Source organism: Zootoca vivipara, chromosome 4, assembly GCF_965207765.1.
Source record: "Zootoca vivipara chromosome 4, rZooViv2.hap1.1, whole genome shotgun sequence".
Lineage (NCBI taxonomy): Eukaryota > Metazoa > Chordata > Lepidosauria > Squamata > Lacertidae > Zootoca > Zootoca vivipara.
The window spans coordinates 38418964-38442401 of NC_142587.1; the positions used below are offsets into that span (position 1 = coordinate 38418964).

General features: G+C 41.7%; 1 protein-coding gene across 1 annotated transcript in view; it reads right to left on the reverse strand.

Moving 5' to 3' along the window:
* Positions 1-22255, reverse strand: part of ACE2 (angiotensin converting enzyme 2) — a 26197-nt gene extending 3942 nt beyond the window's left edge. Inside the window, exons 1-16 of the mRNA XM_035115827.3 lie at positions 21901-22255; positions 20431-20589; positions 19071-19164; positions 16499-16642; positions 15049-15161; positions 14600-14708; positions 14371-14468; positions 11283-11452; positions 10569-10795; positions 9545-9689; positions 7303-7401; positions 6252-6374; positions 5167-5339; positions 3703-3761; positions 2521-2621; positions 169-294 (exon numbers count right to left, since the gene is read on the reverse strand). Coding sequence (XP_034971718.1) covers positions 169-294; positions 2521-2621; positions 3703-3761; positions 5167-5339; positions 6252-6374; positions 7303-7401; positions 9545-9689; positions 10569-10795; positions 11283-11452; positions 14371-14468; positions 14600-14708; positions 15049-15161; positions 16499-16642; positions 19071-19164; positions 20431-20589; positions 21901-22083 — 2123 coding nt within the window. The 5' untranslated portion in view covers positions 22084-22255. The remainder of the gene's footprint in view (positions 1-168; positions 295-2520; positions 2622-3702; positions 3762-5166; positions 5340-6251; positions 6375-7302; positions 7402-9544; positions 9690-10568; positions 10796-11282; positions 11453-14370; positions 14469-14599; positions 14709-15048; positions 15162-16498; positions 16643-19070; positions 19165-20430; positions 20590-21900) is intronic.
* Between the last annotated feature and the right edge of the window lie 1183 nt (positions 22256-23438).

Here is a 23438-nt window from a genome sequence, read left to right on the forward strand (position 1 = left end):
TACTGAGTTCAGTGGGATTTATTCCCAGATAAGTGAGTGTAGGATTGAAGCCAGGCATATATTGCAAGTCCTTCCCCCCCAAAAAAATATCCCCAATATTCAAGCTTCTACACTCTCGCTTCTTCCATTTCACTTGCAAGCTAATTCCTTGCAATGCAAAATTTTCACCTGATTGCGCTTTCCACTTGAGATTTGGGAACAAAATCTGCGACATTAGTGCCATTACTGGGCATGCTGACAGTAAAAACGAAGGAGATTCGTGGCGTCACGTCACCTACATGGACATCCGTTGATCTTATGGGGAGAAAAATGTCTTTACTAGAAGAATTACAAGCTTTAAAAAACCATGCAGATATTTCTGAATATGCTGTCCCAGAGATCTCCATATTTGTCATTGGAATATATCGATTGTACACGTAGATTATTACCTAATGGTTTCATATACACAGGTAACTTAGGCAAATTACTCAATTAGCTATCAATCCAAACATACATATTCCACCTGAGAAGTGTCCAACTTGAGTCACATTTTATACCACCACGAGTTCTTAGCAAGACCAAAGTCACTGGTTTAAAACTCTCATTGCATGTGACAAAATGTTTTACAAAATCTATGCAGTTCAATTGGTGTTTTTTTTTTAAATGCACACAATGTATTGATATGCCATTTTAAGGGTCTTCCCCCAGCAAAAATCAATGTACGGCTAAGTGTGATGGGGTCTCCTAGGCTCACAGGAAGCTGCCTTATACCAAGTCAGACCATTGTTTCATCAGGCTCAGGGGTGGCTAACCTTTTCCAGCCTGAGGGCCGCACATCTCTTCCCAGCCCTCTGGGGGCCACAGCCCAGTGGTGCCTGTTGCCACTCCACATTCTCACACAGGGACATAGCTTCCCCCCTATTCTGCTGATCCCAGAAAATCAGCATAGAAGAGGGGGTTATCACCCCTCATCAAATGATTGATCTAATGACTGGAAAGAGTGGGCTGTACCTACTTTATTCCCCCCCCCCTTTTTTTTTTGCTGACATCAAAATCAGTGGAGTCTAGATGAATCCCAAGCCGGAATTAAGATTGCCGGAAGAAATATCAACAACCTCAGATATGCAGATGACACAACCTTGATGGCAGAAAGTGAGGAGGAATTAAAGAACCTTTTAATGAGGGTGAAAGAGGAGAGCGCAAAATATGGTCTGAAGCTCAACATCAAAAAAACCAAGATCATGGCCACTGGTCCCATCACCTCCTGGCAAATAGAAGGGGAAGAAATGGAGGCAGTGAGAGATTTTACCTTCTTGGGCTCCTTGATCACTGCAGATGGTGACAGCAGTCACGAAATTAAAAGACGCCTGCTTCTTGGGAGAAAAGCAATGACAAACCTAGACAGCATCTTAAAAAGCAGAGACATCACCTTGCCGACAAAGGTCCGTATAGTTAAAGCTATGGTTTTCCCAGTAGTGATGTATGGAAGTGAGAGCTGGACCATAAAGAAGGCTGATCGCCGAAGAATTGATGCTTTTGAATTATGGTGCTGGAGGAGACTCTTGAGAGTCCCATGGACTGCAAGAAGATCAAACCTATCCATTCTTAAGGAAATCAGCCCTGAGTGCTCCCTGGAAGGACAGATCGTGAAGCTGAGGCTCCAATACTTTGGCCACCTCATGAGAAGAGAAGAATCGTTGGAAAAGACCCTGATGTTGGGAAAGATTGAGGGCACTAGGAGAAGGGGACGTCAGAGGACAAGGTGGTTGGACAGTGTTCTCGAAGCTACGAACATGAGTTTGACCAAACTGCGGGAGGCAGTGCAAGACAGGAGTGCCTGGCGTGCTATGGTCCATGGGGTCACGAAGAGTCGGACACGACTAAACGACTAAACAACAACAACAACCTACTTTATTTCCCCCCCCCTTTTTTTTGCTGACATCAAAATCAGTGGAGTCTTGGGGCAGGAGATAAAAACTTGCAAGAGGGTGGTTAGCTGGTCTACAGTGACTTTGACATTCCAATATTTCAGACAGAAATCTTTGCCTGCTCTACCTAGAGACGTCAGAGCCTTTTTACCTACAAAGCATGTGCTCTACCACTACATTATGGGCCTTCCGTTTTCCACAAGATAAGAACCAGGACTGTCTTACCCCTAAACGCTAGGGGTACGGGGCACCCGGGTGCCAGGCTCTCAGGGACGCCAGGCTGAGAGTCCGGGGCCCAAGAGTTGAGTCCGGGGAAGAGCCCACCCGTCAGTCGGAGCACCGTGGCGGGCTCTTCTGTAAAGTATATAATGCAGTACAGTACCAAAGGGGCAGCTATGCCGTCAAGAACAGACCTGTGATGAAGAAGTGCCTGCCTTGATGGGCTTCCTTTTAGGTAAATTCTGAATATTCCCAGGGCACTGAAGTATGTACATTTTCCTATTTTGAAAACTGGTTAAGACATTGTTGTAGGGGGGGGGGGGGAATCTGGAACTCTCTCAGGTGCTGCATAGCAATTGCCCACAGCAAAGCTAAATGAAATGAAGTAACTTACTGAAATGCTATGGTTTCCTTTTTTTCGTCCAAAAAGTACTTCCTCATGGCATAGGCAATTGTTGCCTTGAATAAATACATTTCGTTGTCATTCCACGGGTACTGCAAATTCAAAACAAAAGTCCAATTGACTTAGGCTCAGTCACCTTGTAACTCTTTTGAAACAGATGGACTCTGCAAGGAGTAAACACTCTGCCTTAGTATGATTTATGTATAGCATGCTTTTGGCTAATAAATCAAATATGATTAACTTCTTGTGCTATATTATAGGGAAATGGATAAATGGTAAAATTAAGAACTAGAAGCTTAAAACACATTCCTGTTCACAGTGAGAATAGTGTACAAATGTCCATTATAATAGAGGGGAGAACTTTGAAAAATGCACCAAACTACAGAAGTCAGACGAACTGGAAATAAGACTGGACAAATGAAGAAGTTATGAGGGAACCATCCATCTCTAGGGAACATTGCCTCTGCTATCCTAAACCAATCTAGTCTGCATCACACTTGGAGTAGCCTAGTATCCTGCTAGTTGCTTCATCTCCATTCCTGACCTTCAGAGTTCACCCTTGTGGTTATAAAGTGCATACCTGTTTCTGGAGATGAGAACAAACATTAAATACAGAAATAAGATGGCAGAGATGTGTAGACAAAATACATTTGAAGAAGAGTTATTATTAGGGTCGTGCTGGGCATGTGGAACGGCAAAAGAGGAAAAGGAGACTGAGCCACGATTGTTCTCCCCACTATAGCTGGTTCTGTTCATTCATCACTGTTCATTTTTTAAAACGTCCTCACCGCTCCCATCCTGAATTGCCTTTCTTTTAACCTTTCAACAACAGAGCTTGAAATCATATTTGCACTTGTGGTGGCTTTTGGATATCGATTTTGTGGCCATTTCAAATTGGTTCCCCCCCCCCATGAACTTGGAGCTCCATTGAGCAATTTCACAGAGCCTTCGGCCCTCCAGATGTGGCTGGACTCCCTGAGCCTCAGCCAGCCTGCTTTTTCGGGCAGGGCGTCCCAGTCATTGCATCCCTTCCAGCTGGAGGGCACCCAGGAGGAATGCGGCAGGCCCACTGCTACCCGGGAACGATCCACCCTTCCCACCCTCCTTAGCTCCACCACTGTGTTCATGTTATTTCATAACATATCATCATAATCTTCCTGTGAATTTACTCACTGCATTGCTTCCCAGGGCTGTTTTCAGACTGATCCTCACTTTGATTGCATAATCAGAATCTGGATTAAAATGAAGTAAAACAAACAAGTCTTGACACAGAATTCCAAACTCATTTCCAGAACATACATATAGCTAATGCCAAAAAAAAGCACTGTCAGTGTTTTGATAGCTTGTGTATAACCACAACATATATCATTATTATACGGAGATGGTTACGTGTTTGGTTCTGGTCATAGATGCCTGATGTGCATCTTGCCACTAGTTTACGCTGCATCCATCAGCAGAGACCATGTGCTGGGGTACAAAGATATTGTAGAGTTTTATCAATGTTAGACACTTTCATGTGACCTGACCTACAAATTCTCTTTACTTCTGAGCACATCTCTGACTTGATTTTTGAGAGTGGTTCTGTTAATGCTTCACTTCAATCTCCAATCACTGATCTCCTCTGAAATGGACCCCTATGGTGCTGAAGTTTGGTTGGCCTGTACCAGGAGTGCCCTGTGATGATGATGATGATGATGATAATAATAATAATAATAATAATAATAATAATTTGTTGTTGTTTAGTCGTTTAGTCGTGTCCGACTCTTCGTGACCCCACGGACCATAGCACGCCAGGCTATAATAATAATAATAATTTATTATTTATACCCCACCCATCTGGCTGGGTTTCCCCTGTGGAACTCCACTGTGGAATTCCTTGCCAATAGACGTCCAGCAGCGGGAATCCTACCTGCCTTCTTTTAGATACCTTTTGAAAAATGACATTTAGATGAGCCTTTGAAACATGAATTTGTTTTTACTACCCAGTAATTTATGGTGTGTTCATGGATGTTTTCACTGATTTTTTAATATTGATCTTACTGTAACATTGTGTTGCATTCCGCCTTGCTGTATTTTTAATGGATCTCCCCTCCCCCCCCCTTTTTTTTGTATACCACAATTTCCCAGCCTTTGGGGCAATGAGATCAATCTGTCTATCCCTGAAAATTGCTAGTGGAGTTGGTGCTTTTCTCCACCACACACTGGCTGGAAAATGCAACAAGGAATTTACTCGAAAGCTAATCTAAAGGAATGAACTCATGGTCAGTCAACTAAGCCAAATAATTAACAAAGCCATGTATAGGCCAGATTCATAGAATAAATACACTGTGTAAGATAAATGTTTACGCAACTTAACCATTCAGCAATAGACTAGATATTCAACAAAGTCCTGATGCCAACAAAAAGTTCAAAAGTAATAGTGGGTGGAATGATAATGGAATTCTTCAGAGGTTTAAAACATAAACCTCCTAGATGTAATCGAAGAGGGTGGACGAAGAATGTTTCAGTGGGTCTTGCATAATGATCACCACCCAGACGATACAGACACAGGAAGAAGACCTGTCCTCCTGGGGAAAGGTGGTGAAGGCAACTAGTTGTGCACATACAACTCACACCACCGATGCAACATGAACCTACATGGAGTCCAGGCTGTATCCCAGCCAATCCGTCTGCCAGCGTTCTCTTTCTCCAGCCACAATCGGAGAGGCTGAAAGTAGTGGAGCAATGGTTTTGCATTCATTGTCTTCTCTCCCGTCACTGATTCTAATGCCTCGGTCCAAGGCCGTGATCTTCCTAAGGCAAGCATGGCCCTGTGGTTTATAAAGAAGTAAGCATGAAACACCATCCACATGCATGCTGTTATGTGACTGCCAAGACCGCAAGGTGGCACCAGACAGAGAGGAAGGACCGAAATGAAATTCTCAACTAAAAACGAAGCCCGTGCTTTCTCTTAACTCTCTATCCTGGATTCCCCCAGCTCTGCCGGTTCCTGCCCACCTTTCAATCCACTAGTGTTACTGTGACACCTGGTGGCCAATTTCTTTTTTGGTAGTGTCGCAAAATATTATCCAAGCCAAGTGAGACTTGAAGTGACCACCTATTATCAGCTGATAGGCAGTCCACCAGATGGGCTGCATGACTGAGTTCCCCTGCAGAAAGCAGGCTTTACGTTACCATCTATATATGCTTCTGACTTCCAGTTATTTAACAATAGGAACAATAAAAAGTCTCTCTCTGCATGTCTGGCTGCTGAAATGAAGGAAGCTTGTGGGGTGGGGAAGCCAAGAGTGGACCTCAGTTATTCTGGTGACAAAAACAAACCCTTGGACAAAATGTGTACTCAGGGGTAGCTTTACTTCAAAATAAAAAAATTAAAATATAAGCGTACGTCTGCCCCACTGAGCCAGTATGCAAACATGTGGCTCCAGTAAGTGATCCGAAGAGATCTAGTAAAATACAAAACAAAGAAAGTGTATCCCGCAAGCCTGAAAGTCTGCCTATTCCTACCATAAGGCATCTGGGCAAGAGAAGGAAATTGCAGATGAGAGAAGATTTAATTACTCTCTCATCATCTGCTGATTTCTCCCAGCTCTGCTTTGCAAAGCAGCCCAGATTTTCAAGTGGAGGCAGACTGGGGTTCCGTCCATCCCAGAGTTGCCACTAAGGAGAAATTAAAATATAGGACATGTTTTCTTTCCATGTTTTATGCAGTATTTTGTTACCCCAACTTGTCACCAGCTGCTGTGGAATTAGTAATGTCACATTTGTAAAGTTCATCTGTGTGGCCTGCAGCTTTGCAAAGTGCTTCTTGAAACTGGAACTGGTAAATTGTCCTTGTGTAATATCTAGAGAGAGAGAGAGAGAGAGAGAGAGAGAGAGAGAGAGAGAGAGAGAGAGAGAGAGAGAGAGAGAGAGAAGGGGAAAGGGGAGAAATAATTTGTCAGGGCTTAAGTCAGGCGTTGGTCAGCAACAAAAAAACAATAAATCACCAGAGTTAATCTTTATTTAAGGAAACAAACCACAGCTCAGGCCTAGTGGTCTCAGCACCTAGACATTGGTGAATTACACATCCCTGTCAACACCTGGGGTTTTAAACTGGGCAATGGAGAATAATGAAGAGATGGGGATGCAAATGGAATGAGTAGAAGTCTAAAGGCAGCTGTATTATTCTTAATTTAGGAACATGGGAAGCAGCAGCTGTATACCAAGTAAGTTCATTTGTCCATCTATCTCAGTACCATTTGCTCTGACTGGTGGCAGGTCTTCAGGGAGGTGTTTTTCCTAGCTCTATGTGGAGCCCCCAGAAACTGAGCCTGGGACCTTCTGTATGCATGTGCTGAAGTGAGAACAGAAATTGCTAGTTCAGTTGGTTGAGTGCCAACTGAACTGGAGACAAAACAGGCCAACCAAGAAACCGGGGAGGGGGGTATCAGCATGTTCAGGTACACTTCAATGTTGCAGAAGTACAACTTAAAAAAAAAAAAAAGCTTTATGGTGGAACAACCTCCAGAAATTGTCCAATGAGGACTTGGCATGTGTAGTAGCTACAGAATGCTGAGTGTCAGTTAGAAAACAAAAATGCTTAAAAGGGAGAGGGGAGCAGAATGTTTGCTGGAACCCTGCACAGGAGCCTATTCAGAGGATACGCTGCCACATTTTGTTGCCAGACCGACTGTTTGTATTCTAAAAAGCAATCTATGCAATAGCAGAGTTGTTGTTGTTGTTTGGTTTAATAACAAAGGTCAACAGGAGTAAGGGGCTCATTTGACATACCTTATGAAAGAGTAGTCATTGGCTACATGGAAGAGAGCTGCAGGGTCACAATATTCCTCATCGTGGGGCACTGGTTCCACTACACCTACTATCTCTCGCCTGCCGAGAAGAGGAATGTTAGGAGTTTCCATCAGTATTTGAGAAGGAAGTGAGGTATAAAGGCACGCGCATCTCTGATAGATTGAAGTGTAAATTAATAAACAAAGCAGTAGTCAACTAAGACCTGTAGACCGGAGTTCTTATGCTCATTAATTTCAATGGGTCTCTCTGGATAAAGGTTAGGTGAATACTACCCAGTGAATTTTAACAGCATTTGCTGTGGTTATCCACACAAGTTGAGTTGCTTTTATAAAGGGAAGTGATTTGTGCTTTTGCCTGGCCTGCCTACCTAGAGAGATCACACAGTGTACAGAACTAGAGGACTGGTTGGCAGAGAATCTCTTGGCCTAAAACTAGGGATGGTTGATCACCCTCCCACTACACTTGGGACCCAGTCAAACACTAAAAATGGGCCCTGTTCCTTCCAAAAGCCCCTAGAAATAGCTCCTATGAACAGTGATATCCTCCTACCCCTTTGGCCAAAGACAACTGGCTTCGTCATCATTTTCTTCTTCTGAGTAGGAGGAAGCCCCATCCCTTGAGTCTCTGCTGGCCTGGAGAAGTGCATTGCCAAATTTGGAGAAGAGCACATTTCAGGGGAGAGATGGTTTTCAGTTTGCATTTTGTTCAAATATGTTAAGTTCGCCTTTATATGCAAACTGAATCACATTTCTCCCTCATCTTTGGGGATGACACACAGGGCAGACATCCTTCCACTGGAGCTTCTGAGAACTGTAGCCAAGTCCCCAATCCCCGGGGCGGGGTGGGTGTGGATGGGAGAGGCACACCACACATCTCTCCTTTACTTCATCACTGCCTCCCCTATCTCCTTATCCCCCTCCCACAAGTTAAGGGTTATGTTTAGTCTTGCAGGGGGAGGAGGTCAAATGTTGGTAGGAGCTTGCAGGGGTGAGAGTAGAATTGAGGCAACCATAGTCTGTTCCCAACAGACTTTGCCCACCTCAGTTCTGCTTGCAAGAATTGAAGCAGAACCATGCGTGTAGGGGGGCAGGGAGGGGCAGCTGCCCCCCCAAATCAATAAAAAATCAACAAAAATACATAGCAAACTGAGCTTCCACCTCCCTAACAAAAGCCCCCCCCCCACAAAAATCCTGGCTACACCCATGAGTAGAGTGGCTTGAAAATGCACAATTGATCACACACAGGACACATGTACCTGTCATGGAATGGCATAAACAAGCACCCTACCTGGAGAGCATCTTCTAGCAAATGGCCACAAAGTACTGTGGAGAAAAGGTAGCGCTGATGACTATTGAAGCAGCCCTCCTTGACAGCAGTACTTTTGCCAGTACTCTGAGGTACATTGACAGTTAAGGTGTTTTTGTGGGAACCCCACCTCTCCTGTTTGCATTTGACCTAACTGTGCTGCTTTTGACTGGAATTGTTTTATTTGGTTTTTTAATATTTCTTATAAATTATTTTACTTTGTATTGTTGTAACCCACCTTCCTGGAACCTTCTCTTGTAGGTCAGGTATGAAACAAACAGACAAGAATAAAGATCAGAGAGCTATCAGGCCTGCCTGATAAACTTCCTTCACTTTCTAGTTGCAAAGCACTATAAAAGTTCATAAGCAACCTTTATAGAACAAGGGGCATTGGCTTGAATAGTCTTGGCATTTTTAAAAAATAATGAAAAATGAACTTATTGGACTTCCTTGTATTTGGAGTCCCCCCCCCAAAAAAAAAATCAATGTATGATATCCATTATTTGGTTTGGGAAATCGGCTCCACCTCTTAGTGGGGACGCATTGCGGGTGAGCCGCCAAGCCTCCCCCCTCAGCGTGGGGTACGCTGAGGAGCCCCGGCCATGCCAGGTAGCCAAGCGGCCAATCAGGCGGCTTGGGGGCATGACCGGCCAATTTAAACTACAGCGCGACCGACGCTGATTCGCCCCTTTCCAGACTCCCTGCGAGGCAGGAAGGAGTCAGGTATAGTCTGTGGGTGCCAATGCCTAAGCCAATACCGCTCACATTCTGTAACCAATAAAGTTGTGGCCTAAATTTTGCCCATTAACATTAACCTGAAATTCTGTGTCCTTGTGTCTTTATTCTCATGGGGGTGTCTTGGGGCTTTGACATGCAAATTGACTAATCAACAGATTATTAAGAAACCTGTACTTGCTTCATCTGCCACCATTTCTTCATCCATTGTTCTTTTGGGATTTCGCCGGAAAATACCATCCACCGCCATTTCTCTAGCATGTAAGTGAAAGGCAACGTTCCAACAATAGTGAGCGCTTGCTTCAACAGGAAATTTATATCCGTCTCTGGAAAAGAGCACAGACAACTGACAGGATGAAGAGAGAATTTAACTTCTGAGAGCTGCCGATTCAAACTTTCATTGCAGTTCTAATCCTGCAAAGCAAAGTCTGGTAAAAATCACCCCAAATCCCCTCAATGAAGTTTCCATGCTTGGAATGAAGAAGTAGCAGTGCCTTGGTTGGCTTTTTGCTTCTCAATTCCTCCCAATTTCTTTTCTTTTTTGAGTAGTGTCTTTTTTTAGCTTCTTAGCCAGAAAGCTGGATTTGGCTTCTTAGCTATCATTGTAAGGCACTCTGAGAAAAAACATTTGTGGTTGAAGAGTGCAGTAAAAATACTTTAAATAAAAATAAATAGCAATACTGGCCCTTGTGGTTGTTATTGCTTATCATTTGATTCAAAAAGGCTGTAGGGGAACAAATCATGAATGCTTAAAATCGTTCTTAAAATGTATGTTTTAAACAGATATATATGTATATAGTTTGAATTCTATCAATGTTTAATTGCATTTAAATGATTCCCTTTTCTATGTTTTTAGCAGTTCTTGTTTCTAATCTGTAAACCACGAAGGAAAAAGGTGGAGTATAAATAAATAGATGATGATGATGATGATAATGATGATGATGATGATGATGATGATACACGGGGAAATGCTTAAAAAGCAACAAAAAAGGCTGAGTGATTAATAATTTGCCAAAGAACAAATAATTAATTTCAAAACACAAACTAAACCATATTGTTATAATACTGAAAATGTTTTGAAATCTACACTTTCTTGAAGTATTGCAAATGTCTCCCAACATTTTTACTACAATCACACTGCTTTGTCGTGAACATTTTGTACCGAAATGGCTGACATCAACATCGTCCTGACATAACCAACTCACCACTGTCTTCTTGAAAGGTGGGCTCCAGAAGGCCGAGAGATTTCAAATGTTTGGGGGTGGCTGCAGAAAGGGACATGATCTCTCCTACAGCTTCATGGAAGCCTTCGTTCGCACCGCTTCTTAGCAGGTAAGAAAGGTTGGCATAGGCCATATCGTATTCAATGTGCCCCATTTCGTGGTGTGCTGTCAAGAAGTCATCCATTGTCACTTTGGTGCACATCTTGATCCTGCAGACAAATGCAGTTCAGGCAAAACTGCATCAATTTTTCGGGTAATGCTTTGATTGGTTGTCCAGAAGAATCAGGTGCCCTCACGATCAATCTACTCTTTTATGGGCAAGCTCTAAATTGGGCTCCTAATGGATTTTAGACCTAGAAATTGCTGTTCGTAGTGGGTGGGTGAGAAAGTTCCTACAGTGCACTCAGGGCAGATTAAAAAATACTTTCTGTGCTAGCATGTAGTGATTTTACTGCTCAGTAAGCATAAATGGGTTTGAATCTGGGTTTCTCACACCCAAATGCAAACCCCTTATCTCCTTATCATACCATTTTTTTTATCTTTTATATAAATTGAAGGACAACTGTCATATCAGGACTCATCAATATGTAGGGGAGCTTCCAGTCCTATAAGCACCCATGTTTTCATTTTCCTGTGGTCTGTATGCAAATGCTCCATGGGAATAAGTAGGGAGGAAATCTTAGGGCCTTCCAGTACCTGTAGTCTCCTTTCCCCATATCCCAAGCTGTGGGGTGACAGACAACTTTCCTGCCATCCCCGGGTTCCACAAGCATGGAATTGTTCCAGAAACCTTCAGTCATTTCAAAGAGTCCAACGGAGACGAAGAAACTTTCTGCAGCTTTAAATATGGTTGTTACATTCCAGTTCTGAAAAAAGGTCAGGATTTAGGCATTAACTGTTACTAATATCTCAAGTGCTAAGCGGTATCTTTTTCTATTTTGTTACTATTCTAGTTTAAACGCCACATTGGCTTCAGCAACCTCTTGTCTTTTTTTTATAATCTATTTTTATTAATTTTCCAATTAAAAAACAATTATTTCACATCCATTATTTTAAATTATACAAATACATATCAATCAAACCGAATGTTATGCCAAATCATCTAAAATTTTCGGGGTTCCCATGCTTCAGAAAATTGGGGATTCCTCGCAACTGTTCACTGCCGTCTTTTTCTAAAGTCCAGATCGTCACTCTAAGTCTATAATAGTCCTGATCTTTCCCCTACAATCCCAAAGATGTTTTCTTCTTTCATCCGATTTTTCCCCAGCTGCTGAGATAAGTATCAAACGAGATTTCACATATATTCTTCCTCCTGTGTGAGTTTTAATCAGTCCGGCCTCCCCATAAATCTTCTTGATCTGGAGCGTCCCTGTTGCGTCGGTCTTTCAACACGGAGCAGCGCCATCTTAGAAAGCTCAAATCACTTTCGTTTTCTTCTCATAACTTTGTAGATTAACGATCTTTATAAAATTTACAGCTTTTCCAGGCAGAAGACCCAGCCGTCACATTATGCATAAACTCTTGATAAATTAGTGGCTCTCCTTGCCCTATAGCTGAACTTAGCTTCAGGTCGCTGTTCAAATTCAAAGTGCGTCGCACCTCATAAATCCTCCGAACGCTTTCCAGGCACTCCTACTATCCAATTAGAGGGGGGCTTCTCTCTTCAACAGTTTTACATCTTCAAAAAGTATACTCAATATCAATAGTTTATAAAGTTCATTACTCACACAGATCTTTTTTTATTTCTCATTTGTTCCAAACAAGCAAGGACATCCCGTCCGAGAAGGTATGAAGTAACTCGTAGAGGATATGAAAAAAAATAAAAAAGCTCACTTCCCTTGTCGTTCCGTCCCCATCAATCCTTCTTCCAGATAAAATACAGCCTCGACTTCTCACCCTCAGCAGCGTAAATTCCTTGGCAGTAAACAGAGCTTCTGCCCCTCCTTCTGAAGCATGTCCATGAATTTAAACCTAATTATCTTCTTTAATCGTGGAGATCCCGCCATGCAGGTTAGCGTCCGGGAGTTCCGACACTTCATAAGTGCTCTCGGCCCAAGCCCCACCCCCACCCCTTGAACAGTCGGGGTGGGTTTGGGGGCATCGCGGGCCCGCGGGCCTTCTCCGTAACCCCCGGAGAGGTAGGGGGTTGCCATTTACTCCCCTAGCAACCGCCAAATTCCTCATGAAGGTCGGAGGGATGGAAAAAAGGTCAGCCATTCCTGCAGGCGGAACCGGAAGCCTCCTCAGCAACCTCTTGTCTTATGCAGTTCTCTGACTCAGCTAATCTGATGAGTTTATATCCCTCTATAATGATGGTGGTGGTGGTGATAATTAATTTTTAATTATTTATACCCCACCCATCTGGTATTTACATTAAGTAACATGGTCAGCGAATAGCCATGGCTTGCCTAGAAGTCATTACTCTTGAGTAAAACATGTCAAAGAATTGAAGGGCAGGACTGATTAGTCCTAAGAAGAGGAAAAGGAAGACATCAATAAGAATTAAAAAATTCCTTCAGTAGCACCTTAAAGACCAACTAAGTTTTTATTTTGGTATGAGATTTTGTGTGCATGCACACTTCTTCAGATACCTGATGGACTTCCATTTCATGCGGCTCAATGTGGTGCCTTCCATAGTTCTAGTTACAGGTAGGTAGCCGTGTTGGTCTGAGTCGAAACAAAATAAAAAAATTCCTTCAGTAGCACCTTAAAGATCATGCATGTATCTGAAGAAGTGTGCATGCACACGAAAGCTCATACCAAAATAAAAACTTAGTTGGTCTTTAAGGTGCTACTGAAGGAATTTTTTAATTTTGTTTCGACTCAGACCAACACGGCTACCTACCTGTAACTATCAATAAGAATGTTTTAGAAGACATCAACCATATGTGTCTGGCTTACCCATCAAAGCAGCAGGTGCCATGCACAGCTCTAGAGGAAAGTATGACAGTTACACAAGATGTACATGCAACAAAAAGGTTGTAATTTTGGATACTCTGTTCCATTTCCTCTCCCACCTGTTTTTCTGCTTCCTCTCCTAACAGTCAACCAGCATTCTGTGGTCACTGAGCATGCTCAGGCTTCATTGGCTAGGTTGTTGTTGTTGTTGTTGTTGTTGTTGTTTGAGGGGAGGGTGAATTTTCTTAGCAGGAATGAGAAACCTATGGCCCTCCAGGTGTTGCTGGACTACAAATCCAATCATCCCAGACCACTGGCCAAGCCATTAATAATGATGATGGTGATGGTGATGATAATGATAAGGCTGGGGATGATAGGAGTTGGAGTCCAACAACATCTGAAGGGGCATAGGTTCTCCATCCTTGCTTTGAGGGTGTGTTCCCCAGATCTTTTGTATTTTTGCAAATTGTGGGGTCCCCAAGTCGATACTTTCCTCTTGAGACCACATAAGCATCAGCACTCTGAGAACTGAGGTATACAGTGGTACCTCGGGTTATGAACTTAATTCATTCCAGAGGTCCATTCTTAACCTGAAAGGTACCACTTTAGCTAATGGGGCCTTCTACTGCCGCCACACAATCTCTGTTCTCATCGTGAGGTAAAGTTCTTAACCCGGGGTACTACTTCCGGGTGAGCGGAGCTTGTAACCCAAGGTGTTTGTATCCTGAGGTACCACTGTACTACTAAAGACTAATAAAAGCTAATGGCATAGTCATAAGATCATGAATTTGCCTTTCAGAGCTGAAGTCCAGGGTGAAAATTCATGTTCATAAACTGCCAAGTATTAGTTTGAGCATAATCAGTTGACAATTTGTGCGTATCCTACCTTCTCCACCATGGCGGAAGACACATCAATGTTTGGTTTATTTGGATAAGGAACCATTAAGGGGTATAAATTTGTCCAAAACCTACCCCACATGTCACCTTCAACAGAAAAAGGAGAATAACAAATAAATACAAAATTTATAAGCTATAAGCTGCAAGTTGGGTCCTAGAGAGACCCATGCCTGGCCTTCAGTGCAACAGCCATGGCTACTAAAGGAACATTTCCATACCAAGTAAATGAGCAGGAAGACATCCATTTGGGTCAATGCGGTCCGAGGTATAGGTCCTCTGGAGATTATGCCTTACGTAGGCATGCAGCTGCTCATACAAAGGTTTTATCTGAAAAAGAAAACCCCACAGAGAGGAGCTCTATTTAATTTTTCACATTGGGTGTTACTTCATTCATGTTTCCATTTTGGCGAGCTTGAAAATTAAGAATCCCATTTGTATCCTACCTTTCCTCCCAACAACATGGGGGAAAGTAGGTTAGGCTGGAGCATGGCTCAGTTTCACCCAGTGAGCTTCATAACCGCTGCCTTTCCTTGAGTGATGTTAATGATTTGCGTGATTCAGAGAAGCTTTCTGATAGCAAACTGACTAAAGTCATATTTTGAATGAACCAGAAAAGCACAACAAACCAAAAACGAAACCCACCCCACGCTCCGAAATGTAGTCTTACTTCTTCAAATGTACGCTCCACATCAGCAATCAGCTGGTCACTGCTGTATTGATACTCTGCTGGGAATTTTATTTCATAATCTCCTCTCCAGTAAGCTCCATAGTCAGCGTAACCTGAAAAGCAGCCAAACAACCAGTCATCATAACCAGATTAACATAAAGCGCATTTTGCAGGCTCTGATCCAATGCAACCCCAAATTAATACTGGTCGTGTTAAAATATGTGGAGACCTCTTTGTGCCTGTTAAGGATGATATATTATACACAAAAATCAAATAAGTCCCCATTTGAAATATCATGGCCCAGGGCAAGGATAATGAATTGTTAATTGTTGTTTGCAGTGTGTTATGTCGCTCTGAACACATGAAACCAAGGTTTTAAGTTTCCACACTTTTAAGAACAATATGGAAAAATAGGAGATCAGACCATGACTGGTTTAGAAAGCATGTCATCATATTAATTAAGATGAGGGTTGGACTAAATGGCCTTCCAGGTGGTTAATCGGGCATATTTTCTGTTGGGTAAATAAGAGGTGATACGTTGTCATGGGAAATAAATACTATGCTAATGGCTTTTAATGCCCAGCAAATATTCAAATAGGATTCCCCTCTCCCCAATAAGGAATAGGGTAACCCAACTTAGTGCCTGTGTAAAAAGGTCAGCCTCGAGTTTTGAGCTTGGAAGTGGAATGCGACAGAGAAAGGGCAGTCACAGAACTGAACTTTTGCTTGTTCCCCTAGAAAGCTGTTGTGGGATCACTGAATTTGGGATTTGTCTGCTGAAGTGTTAAACAATGCGTCTCCATCTATGCTCAGCCTGTATATTTGCAGATGCATGACAATATGAGAAAACACTATAAGCCTTCTTACAGAAAACTGATTGCTGGTAAACGTTGCAGCCTCGAAGATGATTTACCGATATATTTTATTTAAAAAAATTATATCCTGAACTTCTAGTGAAAAAAGAATACCACTCCGGGTGGCTTACTTCTAACATATAGCAATATAGTTTCACAACACAATATAAAACAAATTGCCAAAAAACAAAAAGAAAATATACTTGGAGAATTGGGGAGTATTAATATTATTATTATTATTATTATTATTATTATTATTATTATTATTATTTATACCCCGCCCATCTGGCTGGGTTTCCCCAGCCACTCTGGGCGGCTTCCAACAGAAAAATAAAACACAGTGATCTATTAAACATTAAAAGCCTCCCTAAACAGGGCTGCCTTCAGATGTCTTCTAAAAGTAGACTTGTAACTATATACAAGTCTAGCAATCTATGAAAAGGAAGAATAATTGAGGTATTCAAGAAACTTTAAAATTCTAGTGTGCAGCCTCATCATATGCCACTGTAAACATGGCTTCAAGTAAGAGAAATGATTTAATTTCCTGCTTGTGATCACATGTACGTGGGGAGCCGTTTTCGTAAAGTGCAACTTACCATTCCCTCTTGCAACCTCATTCTTCAGTTGGACATAACTTTCATATAAAGGCCTCATCTTCTTGCCAACATCAGCTCTCCAGCCTTGCCAAGCCCATAGTCTTTCTAAGTAATCGGTGCTGACAGCCATGGTTTCATCCAAACCTGTCACCATAAAAGCATACTACTGAAGCAGAAACAGTGCGGCAGATGGACAGTCTGCCCTGGTATGACACTGCTTCCTATATGGAAGGATCACACATTAGATGGCAGCAAAGGTGAACATGCAACCACCAAGTGTCCTTTCTGTAAGGAGATGCAGCCAACCAACCCTCAGTGATGGAGATACCTGCACAAGTAGGTCCAAAAATACATTAATCCCAATAAAAGGTTGCAGGTTTAAGAGTTCAGCGGATGAGAGAGGCAAAAAAAGGGAGAACAGAGATTTGCATAACACTTGAATATGCCAAATTATATGTGTATGTGCAAATCTCAAAATAATTACTAAAATGGAAATAGAAATAAAATATAACTCAGCAAAGTGGATGGGACTGGCCAAGTGTCTTGCATGCCTGCCCGTTCTACTATCCAGGTATGTACTGTTGACAATTTCACTTAGCCCCTCATTATTATTTAATTATTCTTTTTATATTTATTTATTTATTTATTTATTATTAATGTTGCAATACATATATGAAATCTTTACATAATGATACATATACATTATATTTGTAAATTCGCATGTCCAGATTTCATTATGTACCAACATTTATCCATTTCTTTTTTGCTTCTAATTTCTTGCCCTGTGCCTTCCCTCCACCCATGCGTGACTTCCTTGCTATTATTTTGTAACTTTATTATTGAGATTACATTTTTGTATCTTAATCATTTAGCATTCATTCTTATATATCTGCTTAACTTAACTTTGTGAAATCAGTCTATACATATCAATAAATTCTTGTTGGAGCATCTTTTGGTCATGTATTCTTCTACACATTTCCATTCCTGTTTGAGATTTTGATTAAATTGCATTCTAATTGTTGCCGTCATTTTTGCTCATTCAATCATTCCAAAAAAGTTATGTTGCCAATCTTTCAATGTTGGTACTTCTTCTGATTTCCAATTTTTTTTTCCAATCAGTAACCTTGCAGTGGTTGTTGCATATAAAAAAATTCTCTTCATGTCTTTGGGGATGTCGTTTGTTATAGTTCCTAAAAGGAATGTTTCTGGCTTCTTACCAATTGTTGTTTTAAACATTTTTTTCAGTTCCTCATGTATATTTCCCCCCCAAAAATTAATTTTATCACATCCCCACCAGACATGATATAAGGATCCCTATGATACCTTACATCTCCAACACAGATTTGATGTTAGTTTATATTTTTTTCCCCCAGTTTTACAGGGGTTAAATACCACCTGTAAAACATCTTCATAATGTTTTCTTTGATAGTAATGCATGCGGTAATGTTAATATCTGATTTCCAAAGTTTTCCCTAATGATCTAATGAAATCGCGTATCCAAAATCCTGTCCCCACTTGATCATTACTTCTTTAATTTGTTCATCTTTGAGTTCCCATTCAAGTAATAAGTTATACATTTTTTGATAGATTTTGTTGGGATTGTTCAAAAATTTTAACTGGAATTTAGTTTCTTCTTTTTGGAAACCTATTTTATTGTCAGAGTTAAATTTGTCATATAATTGATAATATTGTAGCCAGGTGGTGCAGAACTGTTTATGTTCTTCATATGGTTTCAGTTGTAATTGACCTTGCTCCTCCCTTAAAAGTTGCTCATATGATACCCCTATTTTTTCCATATTTTTCTTTTTTTATTGAGATCATTTCAAGTAGAGCTGCCCACCAGGGTTTTTTTTTGTTCTAGTAACCTATGGTATTTCCACCATACTTTAATAAGATAATTTCTTATTATGTGATTCATAAATCCTTGATGGACCTTCGTCTTATTATTATTTAATTATTTTTATTATTAATTATTTAGTTTATACACCGCCCTATACCCAGAGGTCTCAGGGCGGTTCACAGAACAAAATCATTCCTAGATGCTGGCATTTGACTGAGTTTTACTCAGTGTAGACCAGGCATCCCCAAACTTTGGCCCTCCAGATGTTTTGGGACTACAATTCCCATCATCCCTGACCACTGGCCCTGCTAGCTAGGGATCATGGGAGTTGTAAGCCAAAAACATCTGGAGAGCTGAGTTTGCCTAAATGAATGAACATGACCAAGTTATAGCCATTCATTGTAATAGGTCTATTCTGAGTACCGCCAGCTCTATCCCTGTGGGGCTTGCCAAGTCACTTCTTTGTCGCTGCCCCCTCAGTCTTTGTCCTCCCTCTGGGACACTGGGATTCTCACCCTGCCCCACCTCTCCTACTTGGTTCCACTTACATTGGTATACCAGATGGCTTTTTGGAGAAGTGATGGTAATAATGAATTACAGAATCCCTTTCTCATCAGTTTTACTATTGTTCCAGCAGTAAAAAGGTAAAAGGGAAAGGACCCCTGGACAGATAAGTCCAGTCAAAGGCGACGACGGGGTTGCTGCAGGAGAAGCTTGTTGTTTATACCGTACCTGGTTCCAGGGGGAAACACTTAAAAGGATCATCTGGCTTGCACACAGTCCCGGTACTATAGATGGTACTCATTTTTCCTAAAACAGCATTGAGCTGCAATTTAAATAAGAAAACTATTAAAAAGAAAACACAGCACTGCTTTATTTATCCAAAAGGTGGCAGTGGTGTAGGTGGTTCAAGGATTTGAATGAACAGGTGTTGAAAATACTAGCCTTGCAAAAAAAAAAATCAGCAGGGCTGTAAGCTGACCATTTATTTATTTATTTACTAGGCAATTTGCTAACAAGCATGATGGGTAGCTTGAAACAAAAGATGAACCCTATTTCACTTTCCTGCCTGGATAGAGGCGGCTCATTCTTACAACAAATAACCAGGCAAGTGGTTTTCTACAGGTCTTTAAAAATAGTAATGGAAACATGAAGGAGTGGGCCCAAAGAGTTATTATAGCCCCTTGCGCTTGCACGCCTCTCTGTCAACTGGGTTGGCAGAAGCTTTTTGTCAATATCACTCAGCAGCCTGTGTTTGGGGTCTTCCCACTCCATTCTTAGCCCTGGAATCATAGCTGACGGGGAAGCTTGCCTCATTGTATTACTTCAGATACAGAATTAATCCCTCTGACTCCTTACTCCTAGCTCTATGATAGACCATGTCTGGCAGGATTACTTCATGCAACCAATGGGAAGAATACCAGGGGAATAGCAGTCCTTTTACCAGTGTGTGTGTGTGTGTGTGTGTGTGTGTGTGTGTGTGTGTGTGTGTGTGTGTTACAAAATAGCAGTGATAATGTTGTTTCAAAAGGAATTGGTAACAATCTATCCTTCTGACAGGAAGCAATAAATGCCTCATTGACAATTCTGCACATTACTCTGAATTCCCACAGAATTCTACACATTACTCTGAAATCCCACTGAGTTCAACGGGGCTTGCTTTCAGGTAAGTGTGTTTTGGATTGCAGCCTAAGGCTGTGATCCTAAGCACATCTACCTGAGTGCAAGCCTCATTAAATACTTTGGATAAGGAATGAGAATTATATATAATGTGGTATGGCATCGTGGCTTACAGATGATAGCAAAAGAGCCCCAAGAATCAGTTTTGGTTTCTCTCAGTTTCTCTGTTTCCCATTCTTAAGCAGGGACTGCACATTTAAAAAAAATTTTTTTAAAGGAAATTATGGACTGAAATAGTCATTTTGCAAACTGAAAAGTACTTGTTTGCAGTTTTCCAGCATGGTTTGTCATGAATGTGTGTAAGTTCCCATAACAGCACGTAGTTTATATTACCAGAATGAATTAACAACAAAAATGATTTTGTAACCACCACGTAATGGATTGCTTTCAACAGGGATATTTAGCAACATACTTGGTCAAGTTTTTCTTGAGGCAATACAGATGACCCTTTGCTCTGTAGAGACTGAAGTTGGAGTTTGAGAGCGTAATCGGAAAAGTCATCCACATTGAAACGGCTGGCATTTTGGGAGACTTCTTCATAGAACTTTGACCATATGGAGCCTGCTGCGTTCTGGAAAAGATCCATTTGAATTCTGGATTATTCATTTGCAGGAAAGTGTGACATGCCTAGAATGTTGGAACAGATGAAGGGCCATAGCCTCAGGGGTAGAAAACCTCTTTGCCTGCAGGAGGTCACAGGTTTAATTCCTGGGGTCTCCAGGTAGGACGGGGGGGGGGCGGAAACTTCCCCTGAAACCTTGAGGAGCACCTGCCAGTCAGTGTAGACAGAACTGAGCTAGATAGACCACCTCAAAACTTTTGTAGGCGCAAACAGTATTGAAACTGAGATTGTGTATGACTGCCCCAATAGCATTGTGAGCATAAATCATTGTGGATGTGCAATAAAAAGGAGGGGCCCTGGAGCACAAGTAAGGTCTGAATCTCTGTGTTTGTTAAAGCTGATGTGTCACTTCTTTTAAGCGATAAAAGAGTTACTGTTAGTCTACTGCAGTCTCTGGCATTCATTAAGCAGGGTCAAAGGAGTGTTCTTTCTGGGCTAAACTGTCCTTTGTTCCTGGCGAAGTGTAAAATTATTCTCTGCCTTTCTCTTGGAACTCACTCTGCACCTTCCCCTACCCTCCAACATTTCTCCAATGAAAATCGGAAAATCCTATTCCATCATTATTATTATTATTATTATTATTATTATTATTATTATTATTCCCTGCCCACCTGACTGGGTTGCCCCAGCCACTCTGGGCATGTTTCCAACATATATAAAAACACAATAAAACATTAAACATTTTTTTTTAAACTTCCCTATACAGGGCTGCCTTCAGAGGTTACTTATCTCCTTGGCTCGAGGGTCACATAACTCATTACCCTCCAACATTTCTCTGAGGAAATCAGGGATGTCATAAGGAAAAAACAGGACATTCCAGGATCGAATCAGAAACTGGGACGGGCTTCTCTAAATCCAGAAGTGTCCCTGGAAAATAGGGATGTTTGGAAGATCTGCCTTCCTCTCAGTCCCATCTAGAACTGCTCATTATGCCAGTATTTTTATACTATAAAATTATTGGTGTTGACAGAAAGGGAGCCAAAATATTGCAACTGAATAATGAGGGAGGTCTGTACATGCTCAGGAGACTCCTTTTAGTTCTACAGGAGTGCATCGATCTTGCCGTAGAAAGCATTAAAAAAAAACCTAAAGGGCTAGCTGCCACTAACAAAGAGAGCCCAATGATGAGTGAACATGCTCAGTAGCAATGGATTGCTACTTATGTTGTAGGGTTGCCATATTACAGTATATTGTTTTATCTTTCCAATGCTTATATTTATTTCCTAAACACAATAACAAACACTAGTCAAAGGTACCCACCATCTTTCTGGCATTCTCATCCGTGATGTTGGTGTTATAATTCCATGAAGCAAGTGAATTTTCATAAGACAGGTCTTCTGCACGGGCATTAAATTGCATCAGAAAATCTGTAGCCTCTTGAACCACATCCCCTGCTACAGTCTGAAGAGCCAAGCTCCAGATAAGGCAGAGTTGGGCCAACATAATTCCTCTTGGGCCAAGAAATATCAAATGAACGAGGTTCCTTCAAGAAGGCTTCCTTATTAGCGCTTGTCTCATCAGCCTTCGTATGTAGGTTGGCTATGGGAAAAGAGGCAGAATCTTATCTACCGGGCATTTTATACCTTTAAACTAGCAAAAAGGCAGACCCTAGGATAGGTGTGGAGGTTTTTTTGTGTGTGTGTGTTTTAAATTAAGTATGCAAAAGTGAATAATTAACTTTGGAGAGGCATAATTACCTGTAGTGTTTTATGGTTTTCTATTGAAAAGCTTTTACTAATAGTTAATATTTCCCCAACATCCTGTCAATGATAACAGCTAGTTATCATCTGTCCTGTCAGATTTTCGACGCTTGGGAAACTTGTGAATTTTTACAGATATCTGAGAACATGTTTCAGAATGAGAATAAGCCGTCTGCAGCCAAAGATTGGGCTTGCTCCAATATGTAGACTTCAGTGTTGTTGTGTATTGAGTCAAAGGATTTTATATCTGTATTATTATTGTCTGTATTTGCATTAGGATAAAGTAACTGCCTTTTGGTTCCAGAGGGTACAGCTACTATTGGTTCATTTAAGCTGCTGTATTTGGATCCTCTGTCTTATTGGTTTCCTCCAAAAGGCAGCACTGTGATTGCTTGATATTGTTCCCTCCAAAATGTATCCCTTCCTAGCTAGTCCCCTGTCCCTATAAATGTAGCTTTCCTCTCCTCAGTCTTCAGTCTTGTTCACTTTAATAAAGAGCTGTTACTAGAGAACTGTCTCCAGCATGTTTTGTCAAGAGAGCTGAAATCACAAACCCCACGTCACAACAACTGGCGACGAAGGTGGGATCCGGAATGCTGAGGAGCGGTTAAACACAACCCTGCCTCAGAGTCCGGATTGCAGCTGAGAACAAGACTCACTGGCCAGCTGAGAAGACGACCCTGCCCGCTAGGACAATGGAGAGTCCAAGGGTATTGGAGCCCTTCCAGCCATCAGAGCCCCACACCTGGGAAGACTACGTCGAACGCTTCGAGTTCTTTGCAGTGGCTCAAGGGATCACCGATGCCAGCAAAAGAAGGGCCACATTCCTGAGCTACTGTGGGCCCGAGACCTTCAAGCTGGCCAAGGCATTACTTGCTCCAGCGAAGCTGAGTGAGACATCTCTCAAAGATATTCTTGCCTGCCTAACAAGCCACTTGGCGCCTACTGAGACCAAGATGGCCCGGCGGATGGAGTTCCATAAGAGGCAGCAGCATGCTGGGGAGTCTGTATCCACATTTCTGGCTGAACTCCGGAAGCTCGCTCAGCACTGCGGCTTCCAAAATCTGGAAGAGACTCTCCTGGATCGGTTTATTGGTG